At 36.0% G+C, this 26,308-nt stretch overlaps 6 protein-coding genes across 7 annotated transcripts in view; 4 read left to right on the top strand and 2 right to left on the bottom strand.

Annotated features, from left to right (window-relative positions):
* LOC104783233 lies at positions 1,376-2,520 on the top strand. Its single transcript, XM_010508362.2, has 2 exons — positions 1,376-1,538; positions 1,632-2,520. Exons 1-2 carry the CDS (start codon positions 1,427-1,429, stop codon positions 1,979-1,981), a joined length of 462 nt encoding a protein of 153 aa, XP_010506664.1. The 5' UTR covers positions 1,376-1,426; the 3' UTR covers positions 1,982-2,520.
* LOC104783231 (auxin response factor 11) lies at positions 2,380-6,037 on the bottom strand. Its single transcript, XM_010508359.2, has 13 exons — positions 5,580-6,037; positions 5,211-5,329; positions 4,968-5,123; positions 4,733-4,885; positions 4,552-4,636; positions 4,385-4,475; positions 4,146-4,310; positions 3,952-4,065; positions 3,783-3,855; positions 3,527-3,677; positions 3,037-3,395; positions 2,766-2,953; positions 2,380-2,675 (listed from the first exon to the last, which is right to left on the bottom strand). The coding sequence occupies exons 1-13, from the start codon at positions 5,617-5,619 to the stop codon at positions 2,540-2,542; spliced, it is 1,830 nt and encodes a 609-aa protein (XP_010506661.1). The 5' UTR covers positions 5,620-6,037; the 3' UTR covers positions 2,380-2,539.
* LOC104783230 (exportin-2) lies at positions 12,352-15,955 on the bottom strand. Its single transcript, XM_010508358.2, has 2 exons — positions 12,834-15,955; positions 12,352-12,745 (listed from the first exon to the last, which is right to left on the bottom strand). Exon 1 carries the CDS (start codon positions 15,754-15,756, stop codon positions 12,838-12,840), a length of 2,919 nt encoding a protein of 972 aa, XP_010506660.1. The 5' UTR covers positions 15,757-15,955; the 3' UTR covers positions 12,352-12,745; positions 12,834-12,837.
* Positions 19,905-22,422, top strand: LOC104783228 (transcription factor ABA-INDUCIBLE bHLH-TYPE-like). The gene has a single exon (XM_010508357.2). It carries the CDS (start codon positions 20,439-20,441, stop codon positions 22,164-22,166), a length of 1,728 nt encoding a protein of 575 aa, XP_010506659.1. The 5' UTR covers positions 19,905-20,438; the 3' UTR covers positions 22,167-22,422.
* LOC104783227 (succinate dehydrogenase subunit 4, mitochondrial) lies at positions 23,455-24,325 on the top strand. Its single transcript, XM_010508356.2, has one exon. It carries the CDS (start codon positions 23,570-23,572, stop codon positions 24,029-24,031), a length of 462 nt encoding a protein of 153 aa, XP_010506658.1. The 5' UTR covers positions 23,455-23,569; the 3' UTR covers positions 24,032-24,325.
* LOC104783226 (phosphatidylinositol 4-kinase gamma 4-like) overlaps positions 25,131-26,308 on the top strand; it is a 5,418-nt gene continuing 4,240 nt past the window's right edge. Inside the window, exons 1-2 of one of the 2 annotated variants that reach the window (XM_019245114.1) lie at positions 25,131-25,324; positions 25,494-26,270. In XM_019245114.1, the coding sequence (XP_019100659.1) occupies positions 25,678-26,270 (593 nt within the window). In that variant the 5' untranslated portion in view covers positions 25,131-25,324; positions 25,494-25,677. Of the gene's footprint in view, positions 26,271-26,308 lie in introns of both variants that reach the window. The other variant, XM_010508355.2, reaches the window with a different exon arrangement.

Below are 26,308 nucleotides of genomic sequence, written 5' to 3'. Positions count from 1 at the left end.
TCATGGAGAAAGGCAGCAGCTTGATCCTCATTACTTCCCCCGTTGAGAACAAAGCTTGGAGCATTGTATCCACAACAATATGTCTCTAATAGAAATATTTTGGAAACTGTCCTCGGATTCCCTTTCACACAAGAACATGTGCTTCATGCCTCCATGTGATCTTGACATGTGAGCTTTGTTTGTCCACTCTCAGGTTCTGAAATGTTCTCTTCTTTCTCACTAAAACCAATGTTATGATCCATTTGTGATCTATTGCTTGACATAGTCAGTCATGTTTTTAAACTTAAAAAATTTCCATGACTTGAGAGACAAACTCAGTTTCTTCTTCTTTCGCTGAAGTCTATGGGCTTCTAAGGAACAATCCATCAAACACCTTGTGTGCATAGTTTCTGTTCCTGATTTCCCCACACAATTTCACATGGCCATGCCTCAAAAACATTCTCAACGGTTCACTGCACAAACTAAGGCTAGGTTCTCCCAAGTTAGAAATAGAGACCTGAATATCTTCAATAGGAGAGGTGAGACCATGATCAGATTCCTTCTCTGAACTTGAGAGTGAATCTCCACAATCGATGAATCAATGAAAATAGATTCACCTCCAGTAGAGAGTTATTAAAACACATTTCCCACCGAGTCACCGACACCGATTGCAAACACGTACATTATATAATATTCTATACTGGATTGACACCTTTTGTTTTCTTTTGCAGGTTTTTTTTTGGGGTTAATTAGTCAACTGATTATAAATTAGAAGCGACATTTGTGAAATGTAAAAAGATTGAGGACATGGAAAATATATATAATCTTATGGGCTCAAACAATTGGGCCTAGTACCACGTTATTTAATCTTATTAGGCCTACACAGAATCTTATGAGGAAAATTAGCCTTTTAATTAATTTTATTGCTAACGAAATAAGTTGATTAAGAAAAATTAGCCATGTTAATTAATTTTGGTCCGTTCAAATTACCGATGAATTTGGTCGGTCAAAAATTGCCCATAAATTTATATTAAAAATTTGATTTTTGCTTTCCCCAATATATACTATTCATCAGTTTTGGGAAATATATATAAATTTTATTGCTAAGAAAATAAGTTGATTAAGAAAAATTAGCCATGTTAATTAATTTTGGTCCGTCCAAGTTTCTGATGAATTTGGTCCGCTCACGTCATATTCTTATATTCTAGTATTGCCTTAAATAGGTGAAGCAGAGAATGCAAATAAACCATTGGAATGACATACATATATGATTAAAAGTTAAGTGGGAAAATATAATTAATTGGGGTAATTTCTCAAAAATAATAATAATAATAATGCAATATTTTTTCTTCATAACCATTGGGTTATATAAACATGGCATGCTACATTGATAGAGCTCACAAAACTAAAGGCAAACATCATCAAGGATAAGTAAGTAGCTAGAGAAATGTCACAGAGACGAGTTTGTGAGATGCAGTATAAGCTTTCCGTCCCGCAAGAACGATTCTGGGACCGTTTTGTCCGCCATTCGACTGCCATTTGTAATAGAAAACTTAAAGGTATATATTATATAACTCTCATACTCTTATAATTTCATATATGTTGTTGTACTTGTTCATAACTCTAATATATTCATTGTTTTTGTTGGCTAGACCTTCCCCCATGTAATCAGTGGACTCTAATGGAAATTGAGTCAGTGGATCACCAGACGAAAACCATGAAGCAACGGTTCGTTAAACCTAAATTCGTTGCAGGCTATAAGTTTATTGCAGCAACTACAAAAGTTATTGACGGCGAGCCCAGTGGCTTGAATTGCCTCATAGACATCACTACGGAGTACGAAAAGAGTGGCCTTGAGCTCAGAGACCTTGAAGCAGTCAAACTCCTTGCGCATTATGTTAATGTAGTAGCTTATCATTGCCGTGTTGGTGATGGTGGCGATTATCCCATCCCAGTGCGTCAAAATAATGGCACCGGCCCGTCAAATCAATCCATGCCATAATCGAAGGAGGGTTCATCTCTTTGATACCTAGAGTTTATAGAAGATGAAATAAATAAATTGAACCCGCCCCCAAAATATATATATGTGTGAGTATTGTATCCTCTAGGGTCATGTCCCTATGATTTGCCTTATCTCTAAATAAAAGTTGTTACGTATTATATGCATGAGTGTTTCAAACTATAAACTAAATTCACAATTGTCTACTGCTAAATATGATAACTGAACTCAGAACCTCTTCATTTCCTAAGGCGAGAAGTTGCAATTTTGCAAACAAAGACATGAGTTTTATTACCATCATCATCATCATCATCATCATCATCATAAACACTGTTTTGACAATTCACAGTGTGTGGTGTGTGTTTACGCCGTCTAGAACCTTATATGATATATTCTTAATATAATAGTAATAGTTCATATTATATATTATATAGTCTTTAATTTATGTTAACGATAAACAAACCCACCTAACTTCAAAAGCAAATTTAGCAAACACAAGACAAACCACCTAATAACTTCGCAACTCGGTGTGAGGATCCAAAGAAATCAAGAACTTCGTCACTAGACGTGAACTGTCCTCTGATCCGATTCAAGATTTACGATTGTACCTTCATCATCCAACAAAGACTTTGAGCTCATTTTCTTGACCTCATCACTCGAATATATGAATAACTTCTTTGCCATTTTACAGAACTCACTGCACATTTAAGAGAGAGTATGTAAAAAAAAACACAATCTTCAAACAAGAGAGAGAGAGAGAGAGAGAGAGAGAGAGAGAGAGACTTACTCCCACGGATCGTCTCCTACAAGCATCATGTCCCCTTCATCGTCTGTAAACACAACAGCCCATTTGTCTTTAGGACTAAGCTCTCCTTCAATCTCAAACATTTTCTCTAACTCTTTGATTAATTCGTCGTATGATCTTAACAATGTTAAATCAACCGCGCGTCCAACCGCTGTTCCTTGCATTTGCACCTTTACAAAGAACTTTTTTTGAGAAACAACAAAGTTTGTCTCTTTTTTTTGAGTTTGAAGTGAAGAGTAATGGTTTGTTTTACCTTGGTTCGGCTTCTTGTGGATGTTTGTTGCTTCTGCTCTTTTGTTGAGTTCGACGAGTTAGGATCTTGACACTTGGTGGTAGAATCAGAGTTGTTTGAATTCACACTTATTATTTGCTTTTCAGGAGGAACTGGAGCAGAAGAAGAAGGCTTGCTCGTGAGATCGAATCCGAACAGCCTACAGCAACTTGTGACCGGAGCCTCGGTTGTCTTGCCTTTTAATCCGCTTGAAAACACTGATTTGTTCAAGTTCCTCTCGGTTGCTGGATCATGGAACAACAGTTTGACTGATGGATTAGACTCGTGGCTCTGCGAGAAGCTGCTCAAGTAAGTAGAAGCTACAGGACTCCCTGTGATTTCTGCAATGCAGGACAAGAAGTTTCATTGTCAAAAGTAAATGAGAAAAAAACAGTAAAAAAACTAAAAAAAGCAATTTCTCATTGGACCTGCTCAACTCCAAAAAGTACCTCAAGTTTATTTTTGAAGGTACCTGAAATTGATGAATCAATGGGTCTGGACCGTTTGGACTTTGACTGTGGTTGAGTAGGCGTAGAGGTTAGCGTGGGTGGTGAGAAAGGCTCGATCTCCCATGATGAAACCTTGTTTGGTCTTTGAATAGAGGATGCCTCGTCCCATTGGATCTAAATACAGGAAAACCAAAAAGATTCAAGATTTACAAAAAGTATGCAACAAGAATCATATGATATATTATATCATCTCTAGAGAATGATTCAGATTCACTTAACCTGTAATGACCTCCATTTCGAAGCTGGCCACTGAGAAGATAAATCTCCACTACCAATAATAGTACCTGTAAATCTGAAGAATAAACCAATCTAAATTTCAGACAACAACAACAATCAAGTCAAAACTGAAGAAATCAACAAATGACTAAAGAGGAATTCAGAAATATACATTCTCTCAGGAGACTCTTCTCCTTCAAATCTCATCCTAAACCGCATACCGAGAGCAAACCCGTTCTTCATCGCCACCATATACTTGTTCACACTGATTATAAATTGGCTTATCCTGAAGAAATTAAAGTCTATATTAAGCCTTGAAGCCTTTCACTAGCAACCTATATATAAGATGCAAAGATTGAACTTCACCTCGGTTTATATAACACAATGAATATAGATTTTGTATTAACAGCATGAGAAGCTGTAGCAAGAACTCCCAAACGCATACTCTGACTCGAAATAACGGATGCAGGCATCGTACTTTGCTGCCTAGCTAAACGTCTCACACCAACGCGTAAATCCCCAGTCTCACCCCTTAAAAACAACATAAGAAGATTACTTATGAAGTAAAACCTGAAAGTAAAAGGCTCTCAAGCTTTGTAGAATACCTCAAGAACACAAATGCATCTCCAGCTACAAGTCTTTTTGAGGTTACAAATGTACTCCAACCTGTTGTAAGTAAATGCCTCCTCGGTTGACCTACCAAAATAAATAAAAATACTCAAATAGAGTCTTAAAAAACTCTAATTAGAGACTCTCTAAAATAGATTGTTACCTCGAAATATATGCTTAAACCTCCATTCATAGCCGTGAAGGTCTCTAGCTACAAGTTCTTGAGTTGGTGTAGGTTGTGTCATATCCTAAGTAATGAAAATCAAAATCAATTAGATAAAATTCAGCTAAGAAAGGCCAAAATCTGGAAAATGGAAGGATAAAAAAAAAAAGCATATATTTACAAGAGAAGGCAAACACTCAGTGGCGTGTTTACGAAGGACTGAGAATCCACCATGAGTGCTTGTATCAGAAGCTGTTAGAATCTTCACAAACGAATCAACCTTTGGTTTAGCTGGTTCGACTACAGGTGGATCAAGGCTTGTTGGTTCACTTTGCTGCAAATCAAAAACCAAAAAAATCAAACTGACTGAATTGATAACATATTAATTCCAAAAAAATTCTTAGTTTTTGACTTACATCTTCTTCAGGGTGTAATGTGATCTGAGCGTAAACCTCATCAGTCTCATGCTCTGCTTTCAACACAACACTAAGAACACGGCAGAGTATCTTCGGAGGAAGATCAAAAACTGGTATCTCTTGATCAACGACTCCTTGATTAGTCGAAGCCACCAACTGTTACATAATAAAAAAAACATTCAATTCTTAAAATTGAGAAACAAATTTTTGAGAGTTGGATCATTTTAGGGCTACTAAACATACTTGTTCCATGTGACCTTGAGGAAAGTAGAAAACTCTTTCACCATAACGAGGAACTTCAACAAGTGGCCCTGCACAAGCTTTCCATAGCTCCGTGTACAATTGATCATCTTCATTAGACCCTAAAAAATTCCCAAGAGAAAACAAAAAAAAAAAAATCAAACCTTTCAATTTCAAAAGCAAAATTCGAAGCTTTATAAGAAAAATTAGAAGTGGGTCTAAGTTGTTTAGCTCGCTAACAACAAACCCACGGATGTGAAAGAACTAAAAAATGTTGACTTTTTTTTTTCTTTCCCACAAAGACAAGACAATGCTAGAAGAAGAAGAAAAAAAACTCAAACTTGGGACAATTGAAGTCAAAATTGAACTCACCTGATCTTCTGAAATCAGCATCCACTACTACATTTGCCATCGAACAAACTCTCACATGAACAAAGTAAAAAGATACACAGCAAGCAACGGGAAGAAACTAAAAGAATCGAGCTTCAAAGGAAGAAAAAAAAAAGAAACGAAAGACTCAGAGAGCGCTGTTATTAATTAACCCATGAAAGAAGAAACAAACAAGAAGAAGACAAGAGAGTCATCAAAGAAGGGTAAGAAGAAGGAAGCTTAAGTAAAAAAACCAACAAAAGAACTCTCATTTCTCTAACGAGAGACACGACGGTTATGTCTGTATTCAATTCATTACTGAACACATAATAAATTCATTACCAAAAGCACAAAATTGTGATAAAGATAAATTAAATTCTCTTCTTCTCTTTATTTTTATTTTTTTCCGGGTTTTGCTCTTTAGCTTTTCTTCAGTTTCAGTTACGAAACCGCTCTCCCTTCTCTTCCTCTTGGCCTTTTTGTCTTCCTTCCTTATCATCTTTATTTCAAACTCCGTGTCGTTTCATCTCTTCACTTACAAACTGTTTGCCGTTTTTTTGTTTCTTGAGTTTTTTTTAAAGAAACGTATATGGTCAACAATTATTGTGACAAACGAACGAATCTGGACCGTTAATGACATACTGGTTCTGATTTTTTTTTAAATAGCTAACACTAGTGAATTACATGTCTTATCAGTAGAGTTTTTTTTTGTTTTCACTACAAAGAGAAAGAGGCTAGTCAAAAATCAGGCAGAAGTAGCTTCTTTACCATAATAAGGCGCGGAAGCCAAAAAGATGATGTTGTTGTTTTAATTTCCGTTACGAATAGTTTTGTTAGATTTGACGGTACCGTTACTTTATAGCTTGTGTCTGGAACGTGGCAGGCGAACGTGTTGGCTCGTGAATGTACCGGCAGAGATTTTTGCCAACTCATCATCGAACGTACGTTTTATGGGTTAATCAGAGAAGAACTTTTTTGCTATGCGAGCGAGTCTTTTTTTTTTTTTTTTTCACGTTTTAATTCAACTTCTCTTTCTTGCTTCTTCCTTCTCTTCACGCTCTAATGAAACTACTGAGTTTTGTTTTGCATATTATGAAACTATAATAGTTTTGTATTAGTGCGAATCAAAATTATTGTATGTATTCTTTAGAAGTCCATCGTCATTAAACACGAACATCAAAAAATACTCTACGTTGATTTAAGTTTACATTATATAAAACCAAAAAGTTTTAATAATACGAGTATGATACTAAAGAACATAGAAAGCGGAAAAAAATTCATGAAGAAAATCATGTTTAACCCCACCAAATCATGTGTGGCTTTTATTTTATGTTACTTCGAAAAAACATTTATACGAGTCAATTTCATCATATTACTTAATAAAACATTTTTACACAAGTAAATAGTGAAAACTATATATATATATATATATATTACCATTACACTACATAACTTATTCCGAATTTCGATATCGTTTTTTATAGTGATCATATATGATTTACATGATCCGCTTAATTTTTTCTACTTCCCATTAAAATCATATTTACGCGGTTTATTTCTCATGATCAACTTCTTCGGCACCGCCTATTATTTTGTCATTCGGAAGGTACATAAAATTATTATCAAACAATTAACAATGTTTTATATGTTTTAGTGACATCAACAACATAATAATAAAACGTGAAAAAAAAAATCAAATAAAAATATATATGCGAAAATTAATGAAAAAGACGACGTATAAGTTGCTCCGACACGTCAGAGGGAAGGCAATGGCCATGCTGTATTGGGCGAACCACAAATAAACACGCGTAGACCGTATTAATTTCAGACGCTGCTCGATTACAAAAGGACATCTCTGTTCTCTCCTATTGAAGCTGGTCCAGTTAATTTTCATAATGTTTTGTTTTAACCAAATATACTGTATATACTTGTTGACTTCTTGTTAAAAAAATAAACAAAGGTTTCCACAACTATAACCATATGTATATAGTTAACTTTTTGGCAAAATGATAATAATATGTAATATAGTTAACTCAAGATGAGTGATGTCAAATGTACATTTTACTCTCAAGTTGTAAATATACTTCAACGCACAAAGGTAGTTTTTACAGATAATAATTAATAAACATGATTAGAATATAGTTAAAGAGAAAACGAACAATAAAAAGTAGAGGACCGTTTGCTTCAAATTGTTGGTTGGGAATATGATTATTTAAAGTGGATGGGAACGCACGGATGGGAATATGATTATTGTATTGTTAATTGCTTAATTAGTGGTGCAATTGAATTCATTTCACAACAAACAATATTTTTCTACTACTTTTGCTGTAATTATTACTTTTGCCCATTTCATTTTTTTGGGCAATTATAGTTAATCACTCGTTTAGTCATAATCGCCACCTCGATGAATAAGAATAAAGGAATATTCGTTTTACAGATATGCATGTCTCAACTACTAGATCGTCATCGGTTTTTTTCTTTCTTTAAGTGATCTTACGAGAAAATGACATCATGACCTTATATCGAATATGGAGACTTAAACAATGAAAAATTATCAAGAGTAAAATATCAAAAAGAAATTTATGGTTATTGCATTGGTTGTTTAAAATTAATATTAGCTGCAGTAAAGAGAAGAATCAAATGGTTGGCTTAAGTTAACAACACATTCAAGAAAAGAAGATTTTATTCCAACGGCGTATCTATTATCTTGAATACTACTATTGCACTAATTTTTATCATTTTTTACTTAAAAATACTGACTTTTAAGTTCTTAACATATTAAAAAAAATCTTCACTAGTTTGATTGGACATTACATATGTTTTGGGGCTTGAGAAATATCTTCCACTATTCGTTTTCTATGAGTACATAAATTATTTAAGATTTTTTCACTTGTAGCTAGAATCTGCCAAAAAAAACAGTATCATGGTTTATTTTAGATTGACATTTCTTACTTTTATATTAGTAGTTATTATGCTATCATTTATGGCTTTCTTCCTTTAGAAGTTTTTCTTACCACTATTTATGTTACTAATCTGATCCAGTGTAGTTTGTTTCCTCTCACACTCGCACGTTAGACGGTTGGAGGTTGGACATACATATTTCAGACTAGAATTAGCAAGCAGAAATATAATTTAATTCTTGAGAAAAATGACCCTTCCGTTCACGTAAGGTGTAAGGTCACTCATAACTCGTAGGGAATCTGAGAAACACTGCGCTCATGGACCTTGGCTAGTAAAGAAAACATCAAAAAAAAACAAGAGAATAAAGTTGGGATCAATTATAATAGGTTTATCTTTGTAACCCATCGGTGCAACGGATCCGATCCATTTATTCGGTCAGGATTTAGAGATTAGATTCCGTGTATTTTTCAACTGCTACTTGTCAATTTATTTACAACTCTGAAGAATGCGTTTGGATTCACGCTTGCTTTGTTATGGTTTCTCTTTGCATAACTATAAACTAACATTGTATAAAGGTTCTAATAATCAAGTACTGGTGCATATTTGTGGACCGGGAAAACTTATAGGATCTCTCTATAGTTTAGTCAAATTAGATTCGCTGCCTCCAATATAAATAACCTCATGCCTCGTATATATTACGTACCAGACTTTTTTTTGTTTTCTTTCCAATCGCTACGAATCTTAGGCACGAATATATAAACACATATTAGATGGATTTTTAAATTAGAGTGTTTCATATGATCATATCAATGAAAACCAAATCGTTTCTTGACATGTGTTTCAAGTTTCGACTATCTTCTATAGCATAAATTTTTTACTAAAAATATTAAATGCCAAAAAATTTACCGTGATATTACAAAAGTTTTGACCTAATCATCAATTAATTCCATTCTCCATGAAAAATTCAGGTTGGTTGCACGTACTTGACCAATGCACATTCCGGTAAATGTTTTCGTTTGACAAGTCTTCATTATCGGGAACAAAATGGTGTTATAAAAAATCAGGCTAAAGCTTGATCACATGGGGGAGTAAGCTACATGCAGATATCTATTGGCATGTTCCGACCAGCTTGTTAAATATGTTGCCACAGAAATATATAATAAAGTGCAAGCGATTTAAAATGAATAATTAGTACGAGGAGACATATGCAAATCAAAAAGACCACTCTCTATCTCAACTTCTTATAATGTTCCTGGTCGATTAATTATATAGTTATAAAATGCAAGTTTATGCATGCACATGATCTGAAACCTGGATCAATCTGAAGTGTGATCTCACAGACACACACATGTGGCAACTTATACGGTTCTGATTTTTGATTTTATTATATGGTTTTAGTCACATTTAGTACACGATGCAAAACGCAAGGAATCACGTATGCTAGCTATTAATTATTAACTGTTATTCACCTATATATATATATATATATATATATATATATATATATATATAGAACAACAATTTATGATACATCAGTTTCAGATATGAGTTCTCAAAACTTAAACCCTAATATGGCATTTTGGAATATGAAATTTTGCAACCAAACAATCTTTGACCACCAGAAATATAATGAAAGAACTCACTTAAGCAAATATATTAAAAAGCATTTAAGCCTTTTTGATCAATTTCTATTATACATTCAACATTTTATATCCAATTGCATAATAATTAAACATCAAACACATGTTTGTTATGCACTAGCAGCAACAACATGTTGATTCAATAGCAACCATTCAAATCCCATTATAGAAAAGACCACTGAAATCCTATAAATATAAAATAGTATAATTGCAAACCTTTTTATCAACAATAAATAAAAAATAAGTAAATTCTATAAATAAAAGTGTTTCGTTAAAGGGGTAATCTCGTAACAAAATCGTCCGTACGACTCCAACTATTTGAGATCCGCTCGACTGAGGATATCAATAATAGTAGTTCGTAGTCGTACCATTTTTTTATGATCATTTTAATTCAAATTCAAATAATAATGGAATGCTATTAATGGATGACCCAAAAATAAAAACAGAAAAGAAAATAAAAATATATAACATACATATACATATAATATCAGTACATATCCTACTAAATTCTAACACTGTATAATATTTGGATATTAGATTACCACAATTAACACCAACAAAAACAATTATTTCCACGATTAATGTTACAAGAGACATAGAAAATTTTAAATTTTATATATTTGGATATTACATTAGCACAATTAACATCAACAAAAACAAATATTACCACATTGAATCTTACAGCAAAGAGACATAGAAAGTTTAAAAATAAATTCTCCTAGAAGTAAAAATAAATTCTCGTTATTATATGCGGCAACAAACTTAAAAGTTGTATGAAAATATAATTTTCTCTAATCTTTGTTTTGTGGTGTCTTCTCTTTTTTTTCCCCACTCCATGATTAGCCTCTTTCGTAAATTTTCAAATATATTTGTAGGAAATGGACCAAATGGCAGATATGTATAAAGGAAAGGATTCCTAGTACTTGTTTGTGTTTATTTTTATTTACCTTTTCCATTTTTAAATAAAAATAAAGGTACCTCACACATGTTTGACAAAGGATTGGTCAAATTTCTTTAAATAATTAGTGGAGAAAACATTATTAGTAGCCAAAGAAGAAAACACTCCATTTTTTTTTCCTTCTAATTCGTAATATATAACTAATATTGTGATGTCTCTTAATAACATAACGTCGGACGTCGGTAGCTAGACTCGCTAACAATTGTTTCTCTCAACTCTGTTTATAACAAATCATTTAACTAAATATTATCCCCAAAATCACTCTAAGTAGTTTGGCTTAGTTATACATATGCAATCGATCGAATTTCCACAAAGCCTAGATTTTGCTATCGAGTGATATAATAAATAAATAAAAAAGACAAAAAAAAAATTACACTATGTTGGAGTGTGGGTTCAGTGAATTGGATCTACTTCAAGCCCACACATAAATATAAACTTACATTTATAAACAAAGTTCAAAAAGAGTCAGAAAGAAGAAAGTTACTATATAAATTATTAACAATGGTTGGTCCACTGTAATATACAGTATTTGTTTAAAATGCAATTTTCTTATATCATAAAACGAAAAGGAGAAAAGAAACAAAACGAGGGGACCAGATGATAAATCACATGATCTTATGATATATGACCATCTCTGCCTCTCAGTCTCTCACACTGATGGGTCTCAATCTCTTTTTCTCTCCCACTCCATTATTTCTCTTTACTCATATTATATGCATCTTTCATATACAAATCTAAGTATCTATAACACATAAGTAAGCGGGTGCAAGGAACAAAAACATGACAATCATTGATATCGCCAACGTGCGAGAGCCATATTTTATGGGCACCAGGACAATATACCAGCCGGAACTTAATGTTTTGTTGTAGAGATTTTATGACTAGTATAAAGTTTTGAATATGAAGATATAAATGATTTACAAGACATCAAATGTTTTTCAACAGTTATATTTGCTAAGTAAATAACTTACGGTTAATATTAGTTTGTCGTCAAAAATTAAACAAATAAAAAAGCTACCATTTTGCCCCTATAGGTCCATATGATTAGCACCAACTATAATAAACCCCTATTAGGCTATTATCACCTCTTGTTCCCCATTTACTCTCTCTCTTTCTTTCCCTTTTTTATATAGTAACAAGGTTAAAACAAAAAAAAAATTAAGCTCAGAATTAATCAAGAACGGAATTCAAAATTAAGATGTATACCAAAAAGGCTAACAAAAAAAATATGATACTGAAATCTGAAATGTCAAATGAAATGGGCCACACAAGACGATGAAAGCTAGACAAACTTCGATTACAAGCCCACATATTAACTAATTTTCCAAAACGAAGATTTAAGAACAATGCTTGCTCCCCCCCCCCCNATTTATATAATAAACCATATAGTCCATGACCATGACAACCGACAAAATGCACATAAAACACATAGTAGTACCATAACCATACAGAGATCAACATGCTTTACTTTTTTAAGGAAAAAAAACATGACAGACACCATTAAAATGCCAAAGCCAAAAGAGTAAATCCAAGTTTTGGAAGATAATGCTCTTTCTCTAATCTAAACTTGCAAGTGCTATGCAACTCCCGATTTAAGACAAAAATATGCATGACCAATGCAACGATGCTTTGTTTCCCATTCTTCTTTTTCCTCAAACCCATCTCTCCTCCTGCCAAACCAATTTTAAAATCACGTCAAGATTGATTCCTGGATACAGTCTGAAAACATTCTTCAAGTTAGTTAATACCAATACTTACCCCTTCAAGCAATCCCACAGTTGTAAGCATTGCAGAGCTGGATCAGAGCTGCTTGGTTAGCTTGTTCGAGATTCTCACCAATTATTTGTGGGAACCTACCAGGAGAAGCAGAAGAAAGCCTAGAAACAGATGCAACCACGAACTGCTTTGGATCCTTGATGTCTTTGAGAGGATCCTCTTCTTTTTTCCCAGCATTGTGAAGGTTCACAAATGCAGCTGTGTATCCAACATTCTCTGAGATTTCTGGCATTTCAGGTTCATCGAGGACCCTTTCTTGCTCAGGCCTTGAAACAAGCGTCACTATACTGTCAAGCATCTTCCCCCAGAGTTTAGCAGCTGATGGATCCAGGAGAGCCGGAGTCTCACATATGAGTCTTGTTGCAGCAACTGCTGCTAACTTGACCTCGATAGTTCCCATGATCAGTTTCAGGTTCGGAATCCAGAAATGCTCCAAGATTGCAGTTAAGATGTTTGGCTGGACGGTATTCATAGTCTCCACTAGATAAGCCTGCCCGTGCTTCACCAAGAAAAGCGACATGAATATTACTAGCGACTTCTGGAACTTGACTGTCTTTTTGTTTTGAAGGCGTGTGAACAGAGCACCCCATACACCCTTCATATAAGGTGCAATCACACTGTAGTCCAGATTCTCAATAATCGTGTTAAGGATATAAAAGCCTTGATCATCTGTGCTAGGAGATGCAACCAGCTTTTCAAATATCCCCAGCACTTGACTCAACCGATTCTCTTGAGTAACTTCATGAGGAGCTTTCTGCAGAAAAGCTTGAAGCAGACGCACAAGCGCTGGAACATTGCCACTTCTCTTCCATGACTCAGGCGAGAGGAGCAGCAAGAAGATATGCATGTAGCTTGGGGCGAGAGGTGGTCGATTTAACTCAACAAGCTGAGCCAGCAACTGAAACGCATAAGGCAAGAACTCAGTGATATCATTGGCCAAAATCATCTGGAGGCTTGGGAAAAGACTCGTTTCAAAAGCAGATATAAGAGAAATATCGCGTTCACATGCCCGTCGAACAAGTACAGCCACAGACTCAAAGAGATAGTGGTTAAATATAGGATTTTTAGGATTTTTGCAAACATCATTGAGAATAGAGGTCAATCCCCCGATGCAAGGTCCAGCAACCTCAGCACTGATATCAGCAACACCAAGGACCCGCATTATACACTTCATCAGATATTGATTCTCCTCTGATTCTGGAAACTTCAGCGCATCAAACAGGTTCGTCATCAACTGCAGCAAAAACGGACTTATATCACCAGCAGCATACCTATTACCCTGTCCGCCTTCCTCCTTCACTAACAAGAGCTTCTCTATGCAGCTAGCAGCATAAGAATGGACCACGTTCGACTCTGCTTTAAGGAACCGGACCAACTCTGGGAACAACTGCATTGCAAAAGGCTTTGGCATATGACTACGAAACAGAGTTAAAAACTTCAAGGACCCTGCCTTTAGCATTGGAAAACTGTTGACGTCGCGGCTTTGCAGCTCTGGGAGAATAATGTTTGTGAAGAAGCTTTGAACATCAATGAGATCTGTAGACACAGACGCACCCCCTGCCTTTTTAGTAGATAGAGAGACAACCAAGTAAATTGCACAATCCTTGTCTTTCCAATTCGTAGCCGGATTTGCTGAAAATGAACTCAAGAGCTTCTGTATCTCAACAGAAACTACTTCTGTCACCTGTGTTTTGTAGTTGGTGGCAAGTCCTTTGAGTAGCTCACAAGCTATTCTCCTTCTAGTGTCCACATCACTTCCCTCCATGTCTCTACGGATAAACTCTATATAGTTCATATCGAAAACTTCTTCATCTTCAGCCCTCAAACAAACATTGGGGACCACAATACTCTGGCAAATTTCCTTGATTACATTGTCGCCCGCAAACAAAGCATGGTGAACACTTGTGCTCACAGTGGTCAAAAACTTGATTGCCGTAGTAGCTAGCTGATCCCTGCTAGGAGACTTTGACACATCTCGGAGCAATGTCCAGACGACCAATGCAAAATCATTCAAAAAGTCTTTAAACTCTTCTTCGTTTTTCTCGATATAAAGATTGATATTCTCGCAAACAGCAGCGCGAAGATCATCAACAAGTGTTAACCCCTCTTTTGTGCTTTCCAAGGCGGGATAGTTTGAAGCTAAATACTTCTTAAACTCTCCCATCCACTCCTTCATATGATCTTCGAAAAACTCTGGCAAGTCCTGAAAGTTCAACGAGTAAAATATCCTGCAGCACAGCCTTTGGGACTCAAACAGAGGCTTCAGGATCGCAGCTGAGCCACCAGAACTCGCAGAAGAATCAATCAACGAAGACGTTTTCTGGAATATCTCAGTCAACGGAGCAGCAAAACTATCCAGGCAATACTTCAAATCAGTAAAGAGATCATCGGTTCTATACTGATACCTAAACTTTTTGAAAATCGAACTAGCGGTTCCAAGAATACCATTGATGGACGCATAATCGCCAGCGTTAACAGCGTTTTTAAGGTTGGCGATAAGCTCAGGAAGCAAAGCAGGCCAAGATTTGGGGAAATCGTGCTTACCGATGACGGCTAGGGCTTCACTCAACTGGCTCTGGATACGAGGAGAAGAAGAGAGCATGAGAGAGACGATGAGTGTCTTGATCTGCTCCTTCTCCGAATCTACAATCGGCGAGATACCAGAATCAGCGGAAGGTAGCCACCGCGAACGGAGATGGTTCTTAAAGTTGACAGCAGCGGCGTGACGCGTCTGTTCATCGATTGACGGCTCAGCCACCAGACGGAGAACGGCAAGGCCGTAGTTAGGTGCATCGGCGGCCTCCGCTAGTGATTTCTCAGCTGATCGACGAGGTTCCGGCACCGGAGAGAGCGTGTGGAGAAAACACTGCGAGAGGAACTGTAGAGTAGTCTGATTCCACTCCATCTTTCTTAGAACACTAGGGGATCGAATCGGAGGTGTTCGATTAGGGTTTCGCCGGGAGAGATGAAGCGAAGAGGACGGCGAAGAGAGACGAGAGAGTAGCGATTTTTAGGGTTTCTGATGTACTTCAAAAGAGGGAAACGGAAAGCTTTTTTATTTCAAAGAGATCTTTTCATTTAACTTTTTAGAACTTTGGAATCATTTTCCGATGAGCGCAACAAGTCGGGTTATCTGGTTTTTGCCTATACCCGAGAGAGTAAGTCGGTTAAATGGGCTTTTTATTTTTTCTTAAAAGCCCACGAATTTAATGGGCTGAACCCCGAATATACAAACCTCACAAACATTTGATTTGTTTTTTTTTTGATATAATTAACGAGAGCGTTGACATAATAAAGTACGTCCAATGGTTTCAGAGCAAGAATTTTTGTCGGTAAAACTTTTGTAGTATCCGAGTCTGTCGGTGCGTGCATTTATATGACTTAGAATAAATCTAATACTGTAGCTTTTATTTACTACTTCATGTTCTTAAACAAAAATAAATTATTTGGGGAAAAAATTAAATCAAAAGTCCGTAACAAAAAACGTGTTGCAAAGCGTGTGGAGAGTGGTATTGGCGAAAAGTCGTGTAGTGAATTAACCTACAAAAGGGAAGAAGATTTGGAATACAAGAAAATGCCGACGAAACGAGACGTAGACTTTCTTTGGACTTTGTCTCAAAGCCGTCAACGTCTCTGACGCGCTGGTCCAAGCTTATCATCACGTTCGTTTGTCTACAATATGAAAAACATACTTTCGTAATCAAGAAAAAATAATTTCTCATACTCAAACAATTAATAATTTGATGGCGTTTTTTCTTCTTCTGTTTTTGTGCTATGTTAAAGCCAGAAGAGTAACTAACACTAAGAATTAACTCTTGGGTTTAAACTTAACCCAAAACCCAGAATTAACTCTTGGGTTTAAACTTAACCCAAAACCCATTACGTTAAGTCTGCGTTAGCTAGCATTTGTGAGGCTTTTGTCACACGTGAGAGATTACGATGATAAACAATGAAGGCCACGTGGCGCATGATGTAATTTTGCCTACATTTTAAATATAATAAAAATGTCGACGTCACGGGGCCCAATCGAAAGCCCACGAAAAACGCGTGATATATATAAATAGAAAAGAAAAATAAGTAAACAAAGCGATTCTTCTTTATTTATTTATAAGGCCCTTTTGTTCCCAGTTTGCTATCTGATTTTCCCCGTGATTTCCTAAATCGTTAATTACCCCCCCCTCTGTAGATTAGTTTTATTTTGTACTTATATACAGATAGGCAACATTCGAAAAAGTAAAACAAAATATATATACAATTTACATGATTAGCTCAAATGAGCCAATTAAAAGGAATACATAACAAAATAAAAGTAAATACTTTTGAATAACAAAATAATTAAACATATATGATATATCTAAATCCTAGACAAGATCCAAAAGAGTACAACTGATGAGATGTTTAAAATATCTTCCTACACTTCTCATTTACGACGAAAATGGATAGACGCGTTTTGTTTTTGGTTAGAATTGAGAAAAAGGAAATGCGAAATTGAGAGGACCAAAAGAAGTGAAACACGACAAATCATTTTTACGTTTTAACGTTTTAACGTTTTGAAGAAAGAAATAAAAAAAAGGGCAATGCGTCATGTGAGACAGGAGAAGTTATTGTCTGCAATAAAGACCACCGTAGTCACGAGTGTCTCTCCACAAATGACCCCACGTTTCTCCTCATCTCATTCGCTCTTTGCCATACGTTTCCAATGTCAGTGAGCCCTACTCTCCCACTCTTATCCCATAGTATTTTTTTTTTTTCAAATATACATTCCATTAACTTAAGTTACAAGATTCTTGATATTGCATTCTAAGAAGAGTATAATGCAACCAACTAACTTATACATGAGGAAAAAAAACTATAATGTATTGCTTAAACAGAAACACAATACCCGGAACAAGCTACAACAAAGGGTAAAACAAGTTTGCGAGCAACTATAGTAAAAAGAACAAAAAATACAATAAATACTGAAACTAAGATAAAAAGGTCTTAAGACCCTATAAATAGTGAGAACCACCAAGAAGATAGACCACCTTGAAGTGACAGTAGGCTACCCAAGACCAATTCATTGACCGCGAAACAACAATATACCACAATGAAATGCTGAAATTTCGACGGGTTTTTATAAATCTAGCTCGCACTAAAGATGATAAGTCTTATCTCATAGTATTATTGTCTACTTTATTTTAGTTCGTTTCAATTATATACGCATATCTTGTCGTTATGTATATAAAAAAATACGAATACAAATTCTCTTTAAACGAAAGAGTATTTCAAGATCATAAGTGTCTTAATTAACGAGCCTACGCAAAAAATATGTAGTTATACACAGTTGATTAAATTAGATTGGATGAGATAAGACTTTGATCGATAAGAGAAGACAATGGAATCTCTAAGTTGGTGCGACTTCCAGATTACTCAAAGAGACACCAATCATGGCGTTTTCATCTTAATCTATAAAAATAAAAAGGGTCAAATTTTGCATGTCACGTCACATTGTACATTGTACATCGATCATATATACATCACATATTTTATTGCAGTTTCTCTATACATATATGATTATCATTTCAGAATTATTATCACAAAACGATTGATTGACTGGAATTTTCTAATCCACATAAAAACATGTTGTGTAAACGTTTGCATATTTTTGGTTTTCAACATTCGTTTTGATATTGTGGGATTATTGGTCGTTTATACGCTGACAAGTTCACATTTCGGTACTAGCTAGCTCATACAAATGAAAAGATATATGGTGGGGTTTGATTGTCAAAAAAAAAAATGAAAAGATATATGGTATGTGGGATAAATTGGAGCTATGCCAACCTTGCCTGGATCGCAAGTAAGATCCGGTGAAAAGCCATCATTGCATATAGCATAGAAAAGTATCTTGTGAAGACATAAATATGAAATTTGGTAGAAACAATAGACGAATAACTAGAAATTTGATGATGTTAAACTACTTTAGTTAGTACTGTACATATAAAAAAAAAGAGAATCTTCCCATAAAAACGTGGTGAGACGTATCTCGTATTTATACATAACCCGTGATAAAACTCATGCAATATTAAAACTTAAACACAGGCTATAAATAATAATCATATTGTAAACAATACATAAGTTTTAAAAATAAATCGAAAATTAATTAAAGGCCAGGGAAGAAAACAAAAAGAAAATTACAAAGACATGAGGATAGGAAAAAAAGTAGGTTAGAGTCATCACATGTGCTCTCTCTCACAGAACGAGACTCCTTTTGTTGAACGTTACTGTTGGGCATGAGATTCACGCATATCCTATGCGACAAATATATTTTCTTTCCAACTTTAAATATATATATATATAGAAACTTACTATTTTATATATTGAATTTTGAAGGAGTGTTGATAAGAATAATAAAACCTACTAGTCCTATAAAGTGGACCCACGTTAATAACGATGTCTGAAATAACAAACAAACACCCCACCAGACAATTCAGACAATATTTTCTTGTTTCTTTATGCATGTGAGTTATTTTTATTGGTTAGCGAAAATAAAACAAACAAATTTAATTCAATACTACATTTTAGTACAGAATAAATTTTAAATATTTCGGCCATGTGATCTTTTATTTTCTTTTAAGCACATTAATATATACTATATATATATATATATTGAATCTCATCTCATGTAGTTACAGACACACGTGTGTATATGAAACACTATTACGCACTCGCTAATCACGTTGTTTCCCTAATAACATCACTGTTAATTATTTACTGTAGAACTACTTTACGAATTAATTGGATTGGGAGACAAAATTAATGACAACCGAGATTTTGGTATTAATCGGATCAGTGAAGAAGATAAAGCTTAACCGATAAATTTTGCAAAAATAAATGAAAATATATTGTTTTTTTTTTTTGTAAAATCTTTCTCCGCAGAGAAACAATCAAAAAGTAAGTGATCTTAAAATCTGGAAAGAGAGTATATAAATAAATCACAGATTAAACGGGTTTCTAATTCTAAACCTTGGATAAACTCAACTCAACCATGGTTAACTTGAAGAACCCAAAGTCATTAACGTGCCATAAGTAATAACCACGGTTGGGTTTTCTTAAAAAGAGCTTTCTCATACGAAGTTTACCCCAGCAGTCTTGTCTCCTTCTCTCTTATTCTCTCTCTAACTGTATCTTCTTCAATCTCTTTGTTTTCATACTCTATTATTCTTTTGTCTGTATGACTTTTCTAGTTTCAAAGCTCATTCAATTGTTCACTTTGTTTGTAAAAATCAAAGCTTTCTGGAATCATTCTCCGGCGAGAGTTTTCTTAACCGCCACAAGCTTCTGTCGAGCGTGATTCATCACTGGGTTTGCAATTTTTTTTTTCCTGGTGGGTGTTCTTCAAATTGTTCAAAGTTCCGACCTTTTTTGTGTGTTTATTAAGAATTTGGTCACTGGAATCTGAAGCTGGATAGACTCGAGTTTATATGGTTTCAAGCTTTATTGAGTCTATCATTAAGTTGTGTAGAAGAAAGGTTTTGTTTTCTCCGACTGAGTTGTTTGAGGTTACAGAGATTTTCTGGTTTTGGGTTTGGTGAGATAAATTAGAAATAGATGAGTATGAGTTATTTGGGTTGGGATGATGAAGAGAAATCGATGGTAAGTGCCGTTTTAGGGCATTTAGCTTCTGATTTTCTTAGAGCAAACTCAAATTCGAATCAGAATCTGTTTTTGGTTATGGGAACTGACGATAGTTTGAATAAGAAGCTCTCTAGTCTCGTAGAATTGCCAAACTCTGAGAATTTCAGCTGGAACTATGCTATCTTCTGGCAACAGACCATGTCTAGATCCGGACAGCAGGTCCTAGGTTGGGGAGATGGGTGTTGTCGAGAGCCTAATGAGGAAGAGGAATCAAAAGCTCTTAGGTCTTATCATTTTAACTACATGGGATTAGATGAAGAGACATGGCAAGATATGAGGAAGAGAGTGTTGCAGAAGCTTCATAGGTTGTTTGGTGGATCAGATGAAGACAATTATGCTTTGAGCTTAGAGAAAGTTACTGCTACTGAGATTTTCTTCTTAGCTTCTATGTATTTCTTCTTCAACCACGGTGAAGGTGGTCCTGGGAGGTGTTGTGCTTCAGGGAAGCATGTTTGGCTCTCTGATGCGGTTAACTCGGAGTCTGATTACTGTTTCAGGTCTTTTATGGCGAAATCTTCTGGAATCAGAACGATTGTTATGGTTCCTACTGATGCTGGTGTTCTTGAGCTTGGTTCTGTTTGGTCTTTGCCTGAAAACATTGGCTTGGTTAAGTCTGTTCAAGCTTTGTTCATGAGGAGAGTTATACCTCCTTTGATGGTGACTTCAAACACTAACAACATGAGTGGAGGGATTCACAGGCTCTTCGGGCAGGATTTGAATAACTCAGAACATGTAGCCCACGCGTATCCTAAGAAGCTCGATGTGAGAAGAAACTTGGATGAGAGGTTCACTCCTCAAAGTTGGGATGGCTATAATAATAATAACAAAGGTCCAACGACATTTGGTGGTTACACAACTCAGAGAGAAGATGTGAAAGTGCAAGAGAATGTGAATCTGGTTTTAGATAATAGCAATTACAAGACGCAGATTGAATTAGCGGCATTATCCATAGCCGCTTCTTCGGATCCATCTACAAACACTCAACTAGAAATATCAGATTCTTGTACTGCGAAAAGACCAGCGAGCTTATTAGCAGCATCAGGAACAGTTTCTATTATTGATGAGAAGAGACCAAGAAAGCGAGGAAGAAAGCCTGCAAACGGAAGAGAAGAGCCATTGAACCATGTGGAAGCTGAGAGGCAGAGACGCGAGAAGCTTAACCAAAGATTCTACGCATTACGGTCAGTTGTTCCGAACATTTCCAAAATGGACAAAGCTTCTCTACTTGGAGATGCAATTTCTTACATCAAAGAGCTTCAAGAGAAAGTAAACATCATGGAAGCTGAAAGAGTAAGAACAGAGAGCAGCTTATCAGAATCGATGACCACCAGAACAGTTGAAAGTCCCGAAGTTGACATTCAAGCTGTAAACGAAGAGGTTGTTGTAAGAGTGATCTCACCGTTGGATTCACATCCAGCTTCAAGAATTATACAAGCAATGAGAAACTCAGAGGTTAGCGTATTGGAGTCTAAGTTATCGTTAGCTGAAGACACAATGTTTCACACTTTTGTGGTAAAGTCTAACAACGTGTCGGATCCATTGACGAAAGAGAAGCTTATAGCAGCGGTTTACCTGCCGGAAACGAGCTCGACGCAGCAGCCATTACCATCTTCTAGTTCACAGGTTTCTGGTGATTTCTAGCTAGGTTTCACATGATGGTGATCAAAAAGCTTCATTGTTTCAGTATAGGTAACTTCCCGGTTCAACTAGAGAAATAGATAACATCCTTTTTTTTCATTTCTGTTCTCTTTCTTAGAATGAAAGGAATCCAGTTTTAGTATATTCCACTAACGTTATAATACCTAGTATGTCGATCATTAATTCACATATTTGTATCTTGGGAAATATTTTTCCAACTTAAGAAAATGAAATAAAGTATGAGAGATATTTTTGACTTTTCTTTCTTTCTTTGTGATCCATGTGTTAAATATGTTGATTTTCTTATACTGTATTCTCATCAAACAAGTCACAATTTAATGGATTGAAACGGACTTAAAATCAATTTCTAATGTGATTTTTCTTTTTGGCATCAAACATACTAATTTTAGAGCAAAATACTCAAGAACATCTAAATATTTAGTGATTTTATTATTTTTTTGTCTCCCAATGAAGCAAGAGTTATAACAAGTTGATATAATCTAACAAGTTGATATATAGTTCACATAATCTTGTATATCGTTAATATAATCCAATCAAAATGTTACATTTCATCCCACATTATTTTGTTAATTCTAGGTCTGGGCAAATAAACCGAACCCGAAGAACCGATCCGAACCCGATCCGAAAATACCTGAACCCGACCCGAACCAATTCTGTCTAAATAATCAATAGGTTTTCGTTTTCAAATAACCACAGGTATCAGATATTACTCGAACCGAACCTGAGGAACCGAAGATACCTGTTTATACCCGAGAACAATTATACACGATATCACACTATCACATATGATTTGATTTCATAAAACCGTTTGCCTTAATCTCCCTCTTCGAATCTTTGTGAATTGTTTTGCGAGACATGGTATGCTTAGTTTCATTTGTTTAAGATTTCATGGTATGCTCAGTTTCATTTGTTTAAGATTTAGTTCATTGTTTCTTGTTGAATTTGTTAGATTGTACAACTGTTTGTACAATTATATTTCAGGTTTTTCGGGTTTTGTGGGTACATTTAAAGTTTTTATGGGTACTTTGGATATGTTCGAGTAGGTACTATCCATAACCAAATATATTTTGGATACATTACAGGTTTCTTAAAGTCAATACCCAAATAACCTGAACCCGATAGGAACCGAACCTGAACCCGACCCGAACACCCAAATGCCCAGGCCTAGTTAATTCATCAAAAATTCTATTTTGGATTTGTTATTGGGCTTTTTAGTAGATCTACAAAGCCCAGGCTGTAGAGCCCAACTTCTAAAACGCCTCTCCTCTACGAAGCTTCTGCTTTGATTCATTTCACTTAGGGTTTGTTTCTCCGATCAGATCCAATTTCAATTCCTTGAAATCCTCAGAACATTCATTATCCGGCAAATTCTCTCCTCCGTCGCGATGTCTCTCCGCCGCACTATCCTCGATCTCCACCGTCAATCCCACAAAGCCTCTCTCTCAAAGTCGTTTCCTTTCTCGATGAGCCAAATCTCCTCCGCGTCCGCCACCACCGCCGTGAGAAACCCACTGGGAATGGGAAGAGACCTCTCTTCAATCCCCTTTGCCCTAGCCCAGAAACTCAAACCGGATTCAACCAATCTCGTCACCGATCGCTCCATTTCTTCTTCAATCCGACAATCTAATCTCAACAACGCAGCCAAGTTCTCGCGTCTCTCGTCTTCCCGAGGTTACACTAACGCATCTTTCTTACCAAAAATTCATTTACTGTATCACATCAACGAAGGTATGGAAGAGATTTTGGCGGATTACGTTCATCAAGAGATGACTAGGCACTTGATGGTGATCTCTCTGGGATTGTTCCAGTTCATCGTGATCAAAGATATTTTCGTGTTTCTTTTCTGAAACAAGTTAACATCTTTTGGAATCTAAGGAACATAGAGTCTTTTCCTTTTTATCTTCTTGGTGTTTTATGAATAAGAACATGATGCAATATCGCATCTTTTTTTTTTTTTTTATCTTCTGTGTGTGTTGGTTGAGTTTCTGGTTTGGTGTATTGGGTTGTAAAGGCTTAAGTGGAATTCTAAGTCTGTTCAATAACTTTTCTGTTTAGTAAAGAGTCAGGAGTGTTCTTCCTGATGGTTTGAGAATCTATCTGTTAAGCTTTTGATTGAATAACGAGAAGTTCTATTAGCTCTCTTTCCTTTTCGTAGTTTCATCAACTTGTTATCTCAGTTTGAGTGTGATTAATCACTTAGTTTGTATATTGATTCGAATTGCTTCGTTTTGGAACCTAGCTTTATTGTAATCGTATAGCTCTTACGAGTGATAGAAAGTTGTGGATTTTCTCCGAATGGATTGTTTGGAAGTTATGAGAACAATTTGTGTGATATTGGAATTGGTGTGTGATCTTGGGAGATAAATAAAGGCAATGGCGTCTTTTAAGAAGTCACAAACAGAGAATTAGGAAAGCTATCAAATTGAGTCATGTACTCGGATCTTCATGAACCTGGTAAAAAGATGAAACTTATAATGTACATGCTCAAATTACAACTTCCATACACGGTTACAGTTGTACGTACTGGTTCAGTGACTCAAATATTACAACTCGGATCGGAAGCTATCAAATGGTGTGTCTAACATGTTCATGAGCCTGGTTAGATGCAACTGTAGCAAATATATTCATGTTCATGTTGAATAGAACAGAGATCTGAGACGAGTCGATTAAAGGCCCAACGTTTAGGATTACGATTACGATTGTACCGTTTCAAACCGGAAACGGTTAAATAATAAATAACCCCAAGTCTCCCTGGCTTGGTTTCCACTCCAAGGTGAAAAAAAAATGGAAAAATGTGATCAACCGTCACTAGAAGCTGGTAGATAAGTACGGATTAGTATAAAAATAAAACGAAACTGGTTGGGCGTACACCAATTCAATAGACGACGCGTCATCGACGCATTGGAGGTGACGACACGTGTCCCTTCCTTCCTGCCTACTTTCCTTTGCCTTTGGTTTGAAAAACCTCCCGTCTCAATTGACCCTGGTTTCGCGAGCTGTGAATGCTTTGTACGCCATTGATTTGAACCCTCTCTCTCTCTCTCTCTTTTGATTTTTTTTTTCTTTTTTGCTATTCTTAGGATCAATCCTTTATAGCTCCAAGCTTTGTCCGACCTTACCCCTTTGGTTCTTTCCTTCTGGTAAGAATCCGCTCTCTTTGATATATAAATTTTTTCTTTCTTTCTGTATATGGTACGTCGTCATCGAAATCCGATTGGTCTTCTCTGGATTTGCCACCGATTCTTGAAAAATTCGCCTGCAGCGGCTGATCCCTGATCTGTTGATCTGCTCTCTTTTGTTTGTGTATAGGGTTTGTTGTTTCTTTCTGGAAAAAGACGCGATGGATTTGGGATTTTAGGGCTTTTTTTGCGGTTGCTTGTGTATATATATATATATATATATATATAAGCCGAGGGATTTTGTCTTCTCAAATCCTGTTTTTTTTTTTTCCGTAAACGAAAGTTCTTAGATTTCTCCAAAGTCTTGATTAAGGATGTCATCAGCTGGTGTTGCGTTAAGTCCGGTTCGTAGCGAGCCTTTGATTATGCCTCTGGTTCGTGCGAACTCTTGTGTTGATTCCTTACCAGACGACACCATTATGATCTACCTCACTCTCCCCGGATCGGTTATACCCATGCGAGTGCTCGAGTCTGATTCTATTGAGTCTGTTAAGCTTCGGATTCAGTCTTACCGCGGGTTTGTTGTGAGGAATCAGAAGCTTGTTTTCGGGGGACGTGAACTAGCTAGAAGCAATTCTAATATGCGTGACTACGGTGTCAGTGAAGGCAACATACTTCACTTGGTTCTTAAGCTCTCTGATCTCCAGGTTCTTGATGTTAAGACCACCTGTGGGAAACACTGCAGGTTCCATGTTGAGAGAGGGAGGAACATTGGCTATGTCAAGAAGCAGATTTCTAAAAAACGTGGTGGTGACTTTGTTGATCCTGATGAACAGGAGTTGCTTTACGAAGGTGAGAAGTTGGAGGATCAGAGTCTTATTAATGACATTTGCAGAAACGATGACTCTGTTTTGCATCTTCTTGTTCGGAGATCTGCTAAAGTTCGAGCTAAGCCTGTCGAGAAGAACTTTGAGTTGTCTATTGTTGCCCCACAAGCTAGTAGTG

The sequence above is a fragment of the Camelina sativa genome, chromosome 4 (assembly GCF_000633955.1).
Source record: "Camelina sativa cultivar DH55 chromosome 4, Cs, whole genome shotgun sequence".
NCBI lineage: Eukaryota > Viridiplantae > Streptophyta > Magnoliopsida > Brassicales > Brassicaceae > Camelina > Camelina sativa.
Note: the sequence above shows the minus strand (reverse complement) of the source record. Positions and strands in the feature narration are given on the sequence as shown.

What these genes read in the sequence shown, in the direction of transcription:
- LOC104783233 (XM_010508362.2), top strand. Translation starts at nt 1,427, where the DNA reads ATGTCACAGAGACGAGTTTGTGAGATGCAGTATAAGCTTTCCGTCCCG. An exon ending in TTGTAATAGAAAACTTAAAG is followed by an intron (nt 1,539 to 1,631) that starts GTATATATTATA and finishes TTTGTTGGCTAG; the next exon opens with ACCTTCCCCCATGTAATCAG.
- LOC104783231 (XM_010508359.2), bottom strand. Translation starts at nt 5,619, where the DNA reads ATGGCAAATGTAGTAGTGGATGCTGATTTCAGAAGATCAG. An exon ending in CCACAAGAAGCCGAACCAAG is followed by an intron (nt 2,954 to 3,036) that starts GTAAAACAAACC and finishes TTCTTTGTAAAG; the next exon opens with GTGCAAATGCAAGGAACAGC. An exon ending in GTAGGAGACGATCCGTGGGA is followed by an intron (nt 2,676 to 2,765) that starts GTAAGTCTCTCT and finishes TTAAATGTGCAG; the next exon opens with TGAGTTCTGTAAAATGGCAA.
- LOC104783230 (XM_010508358.2), bottom strand. Translation starts at nt 15,756, where the DNA reads ATGGAGTGGAATCAGACTACTCTACAGTTCCTCTCGCAGTGTTTTCTC.
- LOC104783228 (XM_010508357.2), top strand. Translation starts at nt 20,439, where the DNA reads ATGAGTATGAGTTATTTGGGTTGGGATGATGAAGAGAAATCGATGGTA.
- LOC104783227 (XM_010508356.2), top strand. Translation starts at nt 23,570, where the DNA reads ATGTCTCTCCGCCGCACTATCCTCGATCTCCACCGTCAATCCCACAAA.